The sequence below is a fragment of the Mustela nigripes genome, chromosome 17 (genome assembly GCF_022355385.1).
Source record: "Mustela nigripes isolate SB6536 chromosome 17, MUSNIG.SB6536, whole genome shotgun sequence".
Taxonomy (NCBI): domain Eukaryota; kingdom Metazoa; phylum Chordata; class Mammalia; order Carnivora; family Mustelidae; genus Mustela; species Mustela nigripes.
In genome coordinates, this window is record NC_081573.1 from 8962305 (window position 1) to 8974734 (window position 12430).

Genomic DNA, 12430 nt, shown 5'->3' on the forward strand with positions numbered 1-12430 from the left:
CTCTCTGCCTGCCTCTCTGCCTACTTGTGATCTCTGTCAAATAAATAAATAAAATCTTAAAAAGAATAATGTGTAAACTTGTGGAATCACTATGTTATACACCTGAAACTAATGTAACATTATGTGTCAACTATACTCAAGTAAAAATAAATAATAAAATAAAAAATAATTTTAAAAAAGAATAGCCATCATGGGAGACTGTGGACTCTGAAAAACAATCTGAGGGGTTTGAAGGGGCTGAAGGGTGGGTGGGAGGTTGGGGGAACCAGGTGGTGGGTATTAGAGAGGGCACAGATTGCATGGAGCACTGAGTGTGGTGCAAGAACAATGAATACTGTTACGCTGAAAATAAATTTTAAAAAATTTTGAAAAAAGAAATACTGTAAAAAAAATAAAAAGAATAGCTGTCAATCATTAAATTTTTCAGAAGTGTGGTCTCAATGTCGAAACAAACATTATTACTGGGGCAACAGATTAAGAGGCCATCTTTGCCGCCCAGTTGTCTTATAAGACACATTTACGAGGACAGTTTTATGATGGAGAATAGTATCTGATTTTCTTTTTTTTTTTTAATTATTTTCAGTTAGCCACTGTATAGTACATCATTAGGTTTTGATAGTGTTGAATGATTCATTAGTTGTGTATAACACCCAGTGCCCATCACAACATGTGCCCTCCTTTTTTTTTTTTATTATTGTGTTCAGTTAGCCAACATAGAGCATACCATTAGTTTTTGATATAGTGCTGAATGAATTCATTAGTTGCATTTAACACCCAGTGCTCATCACAAAACGTGCCCTCCTTAATACCCACTACCTGGTTACCCCCTCCCCCCACTCCATCCCTTCTGTAACTCTCAATTTGTTTCCCGGAATCCAGAGTCTGTTGTAGTTCCACTCCCTCTCTGATGTCTTCCCATTCCGTTTTCCCTCCCTTCCCCTGTGGTCTTCTGCGATATTCCTTACATTCCACATAGGAGTGAAACCATATGATAATTGTCTTTCTCTCCTTGACATTTCACTTAGCCTAATCCTCTCTAGTTCCATCGATGTCAGTCCAAATGGTGGGTATCCGTCCTTTCTGATGACTGAGGACTATTCCATTGTGAGGAATATTCCATATGAACCACATCTTCTTTATCCATTCGTCTGTTGTGGCTTCTTCCACAGTTTGGCTATTGTGGACATTGCTACTATAAACATTGGGGTGCATGTGCCCCTTCTTTTCACTACATCTGTATCTTTGGGGTAAATACCCAGTAGTATAGTTCCTGGGTCATATAGGGAAGCTCTATTTTTAGCATCTAGAAAACATTGGTATAATTACAACCTTTTTATGCTATTCACATGAAATCCTAATAGCAATCTGATAGTGTTGGTTCTATTATGGTCCTCATGCTTCAGATTACAGAAATGAACCCTAGAGAGGTTAATTAACCATGGTTAACATATGTGTGTATTACATATTGTATGTTGTACTCATATATGTCCTATACATTAAATATTACATATGTTTATTCTGTAGCGATGCCAACATATAGCAAATACACAACAATGCCAGATTTTAAAACTGAATTTTGTGCCCAGAGTCCAGCTTTAACCAGTACATACCACTGCCTCTCCTTTTCCACATTTTCCAGTATCAGAGTGAGTCCATAGGAGCAGAGAGGTCTGTGAGGAGCGCTGAGTATCATTGTGCAGACTGTCCCGTGCATGAGGGCATCCTGCCAGGATAACCTCATGGTAGCTGGAATCAAGCCCACACCTGGCCTGCCAAGGTGTGTGTGGCAGCATCTTCTGGGAGCAAGTAAGGGACACCTTTGCCTATTGTACACAAAGATACATCTCCCTTTCTCTCATGGCTTCTTTCTCATGACCTTGTTTTACCTTCTCAGGTCTCTGCCTTTCCCTAGGAAAAGGAGGAAAAAATGATCAAGTTCCAGGTGAGCTGGGTTTTTATTTCTGTCATTGAACATTTTCTTTCACTTCTCAGTTAGGTAGACTCCTTTTTTACTCTTCCTTGCCAAGAATAAAGAATTTCAGCAAGTGTTAACCATTTATGTGCCATGCTCTTTGTTTTTAAAAACGTTTTCCTTTTGGTTTTTGTCATTTTTTTATTTTTACAAATAATAGTGTAAATGAGAAAAGATTTTTATTTTTTTAAAGATTTTATTTTTATTTATTTGACAGAGATCACAAGTAGGCACAGAGGCAGGCAGAGAGAGGTGGGAAGCAGGCTCCCTGCTGAGCAGAAAGCCTGATGTGGCACTCAATCCCAGGACTCTGGAATCATGACCTGAGCTGAAGGCAGAGGCTTTAACCCACTGAGCCAGCCAGGCGCCCCGAGAAAAGATTTTTAAATGGGGGCACCTGGCTGGCTCAGTCAATGGAGCACGCAACTCTTGATCTCAAAGTTGTGAGTTTGAGCCCCACACTGGTGTGAGATTACTTAAAAATAAAATCTTAAAAAAAAAGAAATTCAAAAAAATGAAAAAGCTCACATATCACTCTGCTTATAAATTATTTATTTTTTCAGGTATTTTATATATATTATTATATAAAATGATAGATACAATTTTGAATTTTTTCACTTAAGATTATAACACTTAATTTGCCATCTAATATTATTTTAGTGGACACTGTTCCCCACCCCCACTTTTCACTATTCCCCATTCATAAGTTTTTAAGTTTTTGAGGATTCTAGCAGTTTTGTGCAGAAGTATCAGTTTTGCTACATACAGTCTTTACTTAAAAAGCAACTTTTTAAAAGATTTATTTATTTATTTGAAAGATTGATCATTAATTAATTAATTTATTTGTTTATTTATAGGGGAGGGGAGAGGGAGAGAATCTCAAGCAGATTCCCCACTGAGCATGGAGCCTGATGCAGGGCTCGATCCATTACGTTGAGATCATGACCTGACGATAAACTAAGAGTTGAATGCTCAACTGACTGAGCCATCCAGGTGCCCCACAAAAAGCAATTCTGAGAGAATTCTAAGATAATTTTTCCTTCCGTTGTAGGGACTCAAAACTAAGAAACTTTTTTCTCCTAAGTGATGCCTCGGGTATTTTACAAAAAGAATACCTAAAAGATGTTTTTGTCTAACAGGATCATACTGAAAATGAACTCAGAAAAAAATTGTGAGATGTTTTCATACAAAAAGCTCGATTTTTTTCTTCCCCAAACCTGAAACTTTGTGTCTTTGTATGTTTATGTACTTTCGTGTGTTTCACCTTTCATGAATTAATTTATTAGAGTAATATAGATACTTAATTTTAAAATTGTAGTCATATTGAAGGACATCCAAGCACTTTCCATCTGTCACTTTATCCACTGTTCCAAGGGGGATTTAGAATAATCTGCACTGTTAACATGAAGGTAAGAGGTTCATGGAAGTTCAAGTCCTGCTCAAGTTCCTACAGTAGCAGATGAGTATCTGGCCAACTCCAAAGTATCTTGCCAACTCCAAAGCCTTTCCCTTCTGGATAAAGAGTATCAGGAAAGAGATACTGGAAGAAAGAAAGACAAAACAAAACATTTTTTCATCTTTCTTTTTCATTCAGAGACCAAGGCCGGAGGTGGTGACATTTGGAGCTCCAGCCAGAACAAAGATCTTCACACAAAAAATTTACATTTTACTACAGTAAAAAGTTATAAGACAAATAGCCCAAGTAGAATGAAAAATATTTGCAACATATTTGGAAGAAAGAACTTAATGTCCCCAAAATGAATATTTTGAATACAGCAAGAGCAAGAGATGACCAGCAAATACATAAAAGGGAGTGGTCTTCATTACTAATCAGCTTTGTGAAAATTTTTCTAAATAACTGGTCTTTACTTCCCAAATTTACTTCTGAGATTATCAGAGTTTTTTTTAAGTATTCATATCTGGCATTCATATCTGTTTTAAGTATTTGTATCTGGTATAGAAGTTTAGGGATTTATATGTGGAAGAAGAATGAGCTGGAAAAATCTTTTTTGGAGGAAACACCTGTCATGAATCAAAATGCTGAAAGTTTTCATTCAGCATTACCATTTCTACTTTTCAATATTCATTTTAAGGAGATAATCCAAGGGATTTTTGTTGTGACATTGTTTATGATAGATAATCTAAAACTGCATTATTTAGATGAGTTGATCGTATCCTACCTAGATCATTGACTTACTGTACAGTGCTGCAGTAGGATGACAGACGTGATCATAATACTAATCATAAGGGGCGCCTGGGTGGTTCAGTCAGTTAAACATCTGCCTTCAGCTCAGGTTGTGACCCCAGGGTCCTGGGATCAAGTCCTGCATCAGGCTCCCTGCTGAGCAGGGAGCCTGCTTCTTGCTCTGCCTCTGCCTGCTTGTGCTCTCTCTCTCTGACAAATAAATAAAATCTTTAAAAAAATAAATAATACTAATCATAATAATAGCTAACATTTTTTGGGTACTCTGTGCCAGGCCCTGCTCCAAATTGCTTTCCCTAGAGTCGCTCATGTTGTTATGCGTACCCTATGGTACAGGTACCAGCACATGGAGGAGAGAATGAAGACCTTCTCCAAGGGCAGGTAGCTAGCACAAGGCAGAGCATTCAGTGTGAGGACAGGCAGCCCGGCTCTGGAGCTGTGCCCACGCCACCGCTGCACACTCCGGGCGGGGGGGGGTGGTGGTGCATAGAGGGTGAACTCCATACTCCAACAGTATGTAAAAGACCGATACCTGTAAGTTTGTCAAACTAAGTAAGTGGAATGTGTGTGTGTGTGTGTAAAATGGAGAACAGAGACTCTCCATCACATGCTATTGGTACTAAAGCTTTTCTGGGGGCAAATGGTGTTCCTAATAAAATTTAAAATTATAAATTTAAAATTATAAATTTATTATAAATTATAAAATTATAAATTTAAAATTATAGCAGCCTAGGAGTGCTAACAAAAGGCAGCTCTTTGTTTGTTTGTTTGGCGGCGATGTAATGTCCACGATTTCTTGCGTCCCTTTTGGTGGACGGAATGAGTGTCATAGAAGGCAGCTACTTTGATTGGGTCCCCCAGATTCTAGAACAGCTTCCCATCCTTGACACTTTCTCAGTGCTGCCCCTCTTCCATAAACACAGTCTGCATGTGCTTGGTGTTGTAGGAGGCGGTGACGTTCAAGGACGTGGCGGTGGTCTTCAGTGAGGAGGAGCTGGGGTTGCTGGACCCTGCCCAGAGGAAGCTGTACCGCGACGTGATGCTGGAGAACTTCAGGAACCTGGTCTCTGTGGGTGAGGACAGGCTCTCGGTGTCTCAGGTGTTTGAAGCTCTGAGACCCTTGAAATCATGCTTGGTCAGATAAGAGTCCTAATAATCGCCGTCCAACACTGACAAGATGTTTCTGTCCTTCGCAGTATATAATGGGGCGAATTGTGGTCCAGCCCTGTTGTTTGTCATGTAGTCAGTTTAGTGAGTTACTCTAACTTTTTTATCTGCCCCCCCCCCCCCCCCGGTCCCCGCCCACCGCCCTCCCGCCCAGGCCAAGGGTGCCAGCAAAAGCAACTATGTATTAACTTGATTTTTCAGAGGTATTTTTTTTTCCTTTAACAGTGTATTTGTGAATAACTTAAAAGTTACAGAACATTTGCAGAAGTAAGAATAAGAGTACCCCTATAGCCTTTGCCTAGATTCACCTAGAGTAATATTTGTACCCATTTATTTTATTTATGAGCGTGTTCCTTCTCTCTCCACATATATGTGTATGTATGGTAACATATGGATATTCATATTTTTTTCTGAACCATTTGAGGGTAATTTATATACACCATGGCCCTTTATCTCTAAATGCCTCAGTGTATATGCAGAGTTTGGGAGTCCCCAAGATTGCCTTTATTCTGACACCAATTATAAGCTCAGGGGTCCCCAAGATAACCCTCAGCCTCAATAATTCCCTAGAAGAACTCTCAGAAAGCACTGAAAGCGGTTATACTCATGGTTACACTTTATTAAATGAAAAGGAGAGAGCCAAGGGAAGAGGCACCTGGGGCAGAGTCCAGGGGATTTCCAGCACCAGCTTCTAATTGTCTCTCCCAGAGGAGACGTAGACCGCAGGGACTCTACCCAGCAGTGACAGGTCATGGTACACATGGAGTATAGCACTGCCAACCAGGAAGGCTCACACGAGCCGTGGTGTCCAGAGCTTTTACTGTGGTTTGGCCATATAGATGTGGCTGGACACCTGAATGTGTGACCTTAGTTTTCAGTCCCTCTGGAAATCAGACTGATAGCAGATGGCCCAAAGTCCCCACCATAAATCACATTGGTAAGCAATCTGGTGTTGTCCAAAGCCTCCACATGAGAAAGACATTCCTACGAGACAGGAAATCCCAAGGACTTAAAGATCACTTCCCAAGAGCTGGGGATAAAGACCAGACCTCTCTTTGAGCAAGCTTAATTCTTCACTGAACAGTGTATTTTGTAGAAATAAGAATATTCTCTTACATATTCCCAGTGCAACTGTAAGACTTTTATCCAATCTTTCATTTATGCTCTGATTTTATCAGTAGAGCCAGTTACATTCCCAAAAGCACATTTTTCTTTCTCCAGAGTGAGGCCTAGTCTTGTGTCTAGTCTGACTGTCACATCTCTTCAGCCTCCTTTAATTTGGAGCATTTCCACAGCAATTTCTTTGTCTTTTGTGACAGCAACATTTTGGAAGAATACTATTATTCCTCCCTTGCCCGTGCCCCCCATTTTTCATACAGCATTCCTAATACTTCCTTATAATTTGGTTCAATGATCCATTCTGGCTGGAACTTGACATTGGCAGTCCTTTGGGGAACATCCCAGGTAGAGGCACAGCATCTGTCCCTCATTGGTGTATGCTGATTTTGATCCCCCAGTCCAGATGTCCAGTTTCTCCACTATAAAATTACCTCTTTGTTTCTCTTGCAATCATAGGGCAACACTTTTTAAGACCACACAAATATTTCCCTGTAGATTTAACATCCAGTGCTGATCCTTGCCTTTGCTGGTCTTTACGAGGGTCCTTACAAAACGATTTTCTGACTTATTACCTCCTTCGCAGTTGGCAGTCAGCTCTTGGCCTTCTACAGTAACCAGGAGCCCTACGTGCCTTAATTACTTATTTATGTATTTGTCGAGACTTGTGAATTCTTTTTGTAAAAAATGGTTTATAATATTACTGTAATTACTTCGGTGCTGAAATTTTTCCAAATTTGGCCTTTTGTGATATGCCCCCACCATATTTTTGAGCACTTCCTTTACTTTATGGCATAGATGCTGCTCTGTGTTAATCTTTTGTTTCATAACCCCAGCTCTGGAGTCATCTGTTTCTTGGAGAGTGATTTTTAACAACAGGATCTGAATGCTGGGTACTGTCACTGCTACTGCGGTGGCTTTGTTTCTTGGTCTCGGGGGGTAGACCTAGAAGGTAGACGTGTGCATGTGCATATTTCATGTGCATATGTGTCTACACGCATGAGTAGATGTTCCATTTCATGAAACATAAGGGAGATGTTAAGTAAAATTATCCTGAAATACCAGTTCTCGCCTGTGAGATGCACAAAAATTCAAATACTCAACACTGGAGTTTTGTGGGGGAATTTGCGGGGAATATAAATATAAATATATAATATTTATATAAATATAATAAATTTATATAAAAATAAATATGAATATAAATAAAATCTCATGCATCAGAAGTAGGAAAGCAAAATGAAACAGCCCTGAAGGAGGGGAATTTGATAATTATCCAGCAACGTTCCTAGCAATTCACTTCTAGGAATTTTCCCCAAAGATAACAAAATGCAAAAGAGCGTTAATAGTATACTGCAATTCGTGTAAGAAAGAAGGGAAATAAGGAAACCTCCGTCTATCTGCTTGTCTTTATAAGAAGAAATCCAAGAAGGATTAATTAGAGATTCATGAAGCCAGTCTCATATAGTGAGTAGGAGGTAAGAGTGTGGAAGATATGTGTCACACACCTTTGGGTGTGCCTTTCTGCCTGGTTTGGATTTTTGAGAATCCATTAGTTCAATGCATTATACAAATTAAATAAGAAGAAACAAGTAAGAGGGGTAACTGGGTGATGGGCATTAAGGCAGACACTTGTTGTAATGAGCGCTGGGTGTTATTATTTTTTTTTTAAAGATTTTATTTATTTATTTGACAGAGATCACAAGTAGGCAGAGAGGCATTCAGAGAGAGGAGGAAGCAGGCTCCCCGCCGAGCAGAGAGCCCGATGCAGGGCTCGATCCCAGGACCCTGGGATCATGACCTGAGCCGAAAGCAGAGGCTTTAACCCACTGAGCCACCCAGGCGCCCTGAGCGCTGGGTGTTAAATGCAGCTGATGAATCATTGCACTCTACCCCTGAAACAAACACTACACTCTATGTTAACTAACTAGAATTTAAATATAATCTTGAAAGACAAAAAATAAGAATGCAAAAGTATGATCATCTAAAACTAAAAGAACAATGAAACAAATGAAATTAATTAGATTTGAAACTGGTACCCTAACCACACTGAAGAGAGCGAAGAAAGAAAGAACTTTGGGACGTAGCTAAGGAGCACAGCACATGACTGTGTCCCCTTAGTGTTAGGTGCAGTGGGAGGGGGATGGGAAAACAAACTGCAGTCCTGAAGAATTTCTCGTGGATTTGCTTATTGCAGTGAGATGGAAGAAGCCATTCTGAAACTACTTTTTTTTTTTTTTAAGATTTTATTTATTTATTTGACAGAGGGAGACACATGAGAGAGGGAGCACCAGCAGGGGAACAGCAGGGGGAGAGGGAGAAGCAGGCTTCCCACCAAGCAGGGAGCCCAATATGGGGCTCCATCCCAGAACCCTGGGATCATGACCTGAGCCAAAGGCAGCTGCTTAATGACTGAGCCACCGAGGCGCCCCCTAAAACTATTTTATTTTATTTATTTTAATTTTTTTTAAGATTTTATTTGTGTATTTGCCAGACAGAGATCACAAGTAGGTAGAGAGGCAGGCAGAGAGAGAGAGAGGAGGAAGCAGGCTCCTTGCTGAGAGAGATCCCCATGCGGGGCTTGATCCCAGGACCCTGGGATCATGACCGGAGCCGAAGGCAGAGGCTTTAACCCACTGAGCCACCCAGGCACCCTCCCCTAAAACTATTTTAGATGTATTACAGGTGTCACAGCAATTTACTGGAGAAAATACAGTGTTTTCAACAGAGGGTGCTGAAACATTTAGACTTCTGCATGCATCTGTACCCATGCCTTGCATCTCACTAAGAAATTGACTCAAAGTGGGTAAAAGACCTAATGGAAACTGTAAAAGTATGAAACTTCTAGAAAGAAACACAGGAGAAAATCTTGACCTTGGGTTAGGCAAACAGTTCGTAGACACCAAAAGCATGATTCAGAAACAAACAAACAAAAGATCAGTTGGACTTCATCAAAACTTTAAACTTCTGCTCTCCTTGCCTTTCTTCAGGGAACCAGCCCTTCAAGCCAGACCTTATATTCCAGCTGGAGAGAGAAGAAAAGCTCTTGATGATAGAGACAGAAACCCAAAGAGATGGATATTTAGGTAAGAACCGTCCTGCAGTAACACAGCAGCTAGAGATTCTCTCCTTAGACATGAATCAGAACATGTCAGGCCCTAAGCTGTCTATGCCCTCAGCCACCTCTGGCTTTCCGTATTTGTCTATAGGTGTTTACTTCTGCTCATTCATTCTGTTCTGCTCTGCCTCACTGCTGCCCATCAGACCATCATAATTATGCTTCTGCTTCGGGTTACTCGACTTGCTTTTCTCTTTGCCTTGAGTGAATGAATTGGTTAACAGATGCAAGGCCCTAACTGTCCTCAGTCCTCCGTGGGACAGCTGGCAGGCATAGAATAAATCAGCACAATCAAAGGATATTCTAGAATGCTGTTTGTTTTCTGATGAAGGCCTATCCTAATTCTAATGGTGTAGGTGTGCTTGAGTATAGATAGGTAGCCGTTGGGGCGCCTGGGTGGTTCAGTGGGTTCAAGCCTCTGCCTTCAGCTCAGGTCATGATCTCAGGGTCCTGGGATCGAGCCCCATATCGGGCTCTCTGCTCTGCGGGGAGCCTGCCTCCTCTCTCTCTGCCTGCCTCACTGCCTACTTGTGATCTCTGTCAAATAAATAAAATTTTTAAGAAAAAAATTAGGTAGCCATTATCCTTAAAAGATTAAGAAAAGCCAGTCAACTAGAGTCAATATCAAAAGTGATCTGTGCCAGCATCATAACTGGTCCTTCCCAGGTAGCAATTTCAACTGAGACCCTCTTGCATTGACTTCCTTGTTCAAATGCCCAGTTCTTTATCTTTCCATTCTGCCCTCTCTTTTCATCCTCTTACCCTCTAACACTTGAAGAGTCTCTTGACCCAGCTGCAGTTTTCTTAAAATTCTTACTCAGTTTCTTTAAACTTAAAAAAATATATATATAATACCTACCTATATCTCCGGTCCCCAACCCCCTCCTCTTGAAACGACCAGTCTGTTCTCTGAGTCTGTAAACTTGGTATCTTCTTATGGTATTTTAATCTACACATAAGAGAGATCATACAGTGTTTATCTTTGTCTGACTTGTTTCACTTGGTATAATACCCTTGAGGTCCATCCATGTTGTTGCAAATGGCAAGATTATATTCCTGTGGGGGCACCTGGGTGGCTCAGTGGGTTAAAGCCTCTGCCTTCGGCTCAGGTCATGGTCTCAGGGTCCTGGGATGGAGACCTGCATCGGCCTCTCTGCTTAGCTGGGAGCCTGCTTTCCACCCTCTCTCTGCCTGGCTCTCTACCTACTTGTGATCTCTGTCTGTCAAATAAATAAATAAAATCTTTAAAAGGGGGGGGGCACCTGGGTGGCTCAGTGGGTTAAAGCCTCTGCCTTCGGCTCAGTTCATGGTCTCAGGGTCCTGGGATCAAGCCCCACGTGGGGCTCTCTGCTCAGCAGGGATCCTGCTTCCCCCTCCTCCCCTTCTCTGCCTGCTTCTCTGCCTACTTGTGATCTCTCTCTGTCAAATAAATAAATAAAATCTTTAAAAAAAAAAAAGATTACATTCTTGTGGCTGAGTAATATTACACTATATATATATACCTATATCTATATTTATCTATCTGTCTATATCTATATACACCTATCTATCAATATCTATAGGTAGATATAGGTATATATATGTATGTATATATATACACACATATATGTATATATACATACATACCTATATATGTATGCGTGCATATATATGTATATATACACACCAGTGTGTGTATGTAATATGTTTGTGTGTTGTGTGTGTGTGTGTGTATACACACCACAATTTCTTTTTTTTTTTAAGATTTTATTCATTTATTTGACAGAGATCACAAGTAGGCAGAGAGGCAGGCAGAAAGAGATAGAGGGAAGCAGGCTCCCTGCTGAGCAGAGAGCCCGATATGGGACTCGACCCCAGGACCCTGATATCATGACCTGAGCTGAAGGTGGAGGGTTAACCAACTGAGCCACCCAGGCACCCCCCACACCACAATTTCTTTATCCATTCATCTATTGATTGACACTTCAGTTGTTTCCCTATCTTGGCTACTGTACATAATGCTGCCGTCAACACAGGAATGTATATATCTTATTGAATTAACATTTTCATCTTCTTCAGATAAGTACCCAGCAGTGGAATTACTAGATCTTTTTTTTTTTTTCCCACCCCTCCCACTCTCCGGAATTACTAGATCATATGGTAGTTCTCTTTTTAATTTTTTGAGGAACCCATTTTCTGTAGTGGTTGCACAAATTTCCATTCCCACCAACAGTGCATGAGGCTTCCCTTTACTCTGCATCCTGGCCAACACTTTCTCTCTTTCACCTTTTTGATGCTGGCCATTGTAACAGGTGTGAGGTGGTATTTCACTGTGGCTTCGATATGCATTTCCCTGATGATGAGTGACGGTTGACTATCTTTTCTTGTCTATTGGCCATCTGTGTCTTTTTTGAAAAATATCTATTCAGATCTTCTGCGCATTTTCTATGTGGTCTGTTTGGGGATTTTTTTTGCTATTGAGTTGTAGCCATTATTCATGTATTTTGTATATTAGCCTTTCAGCTATGTGATTTACAGTTATTTTTTTCCATTCAGTAGGTTGCCTTTTTATTTTTTTGATGGTTTACTTTGCTCTGCAGAAGCTTTTTGGTTTGTTGTGGTCCCACCTTTTATTTTTTTGTTGCTTTTCCTTTTGGTGTCAGATAAAATAATCACCAAGACTGAGGTCAAGGAGCTTACTGCCTGTGTTTTCTTCTAGGAGTTTCATGGTTTTAGTTTCTTATGTTCAAGTCTTTAATCCATTTTGAGTTCATTTTTGTGTATGGTGTAAGTAAGTGGTCCAGTTTCATTCTTTTTTTTTTTTTTTTTTTTTTTTTTTTTTTTTTTTTTTTTTTTTTTTAATTTTTTATTTTTGATA

General features: G+C 40.2%; 1 protein-coding gene across 3 annotated transcripts in view; it reads left to right on the forward strand.

The window, feature by feature from the left end:
* Nucleotides 1-12430, forward strand: part of ZNF112 (zinc finger protein 112) — a 44882-nt gene that overhangs the window by 13673 nt on the left and 18779 nt on the right. For 2 of the 3 annotated variants that reach the window (XM_059383582.1, XM_059383581.1), the window contains 3 exons: nt 1895-1942; nt 5122-5248; nt 9446-9541. In XM_059383582.1, the coding sequence (XP_059239565.1) occupies nt 1928-1942; nt 5122-5248; nt 9446-9541 (238 nt within the window). In that variant the 5' untranslated portion in view covers nt 1895-1927. Of the gene's footprint in view, nt 1-1662; nt 1807-1894; nt 1943-5121; nt 5249-9445; nt 9542-12430 lie in introns of those variants that run through there. The other variant, XM_059383583.1, reaches the window with a different exon arrangement.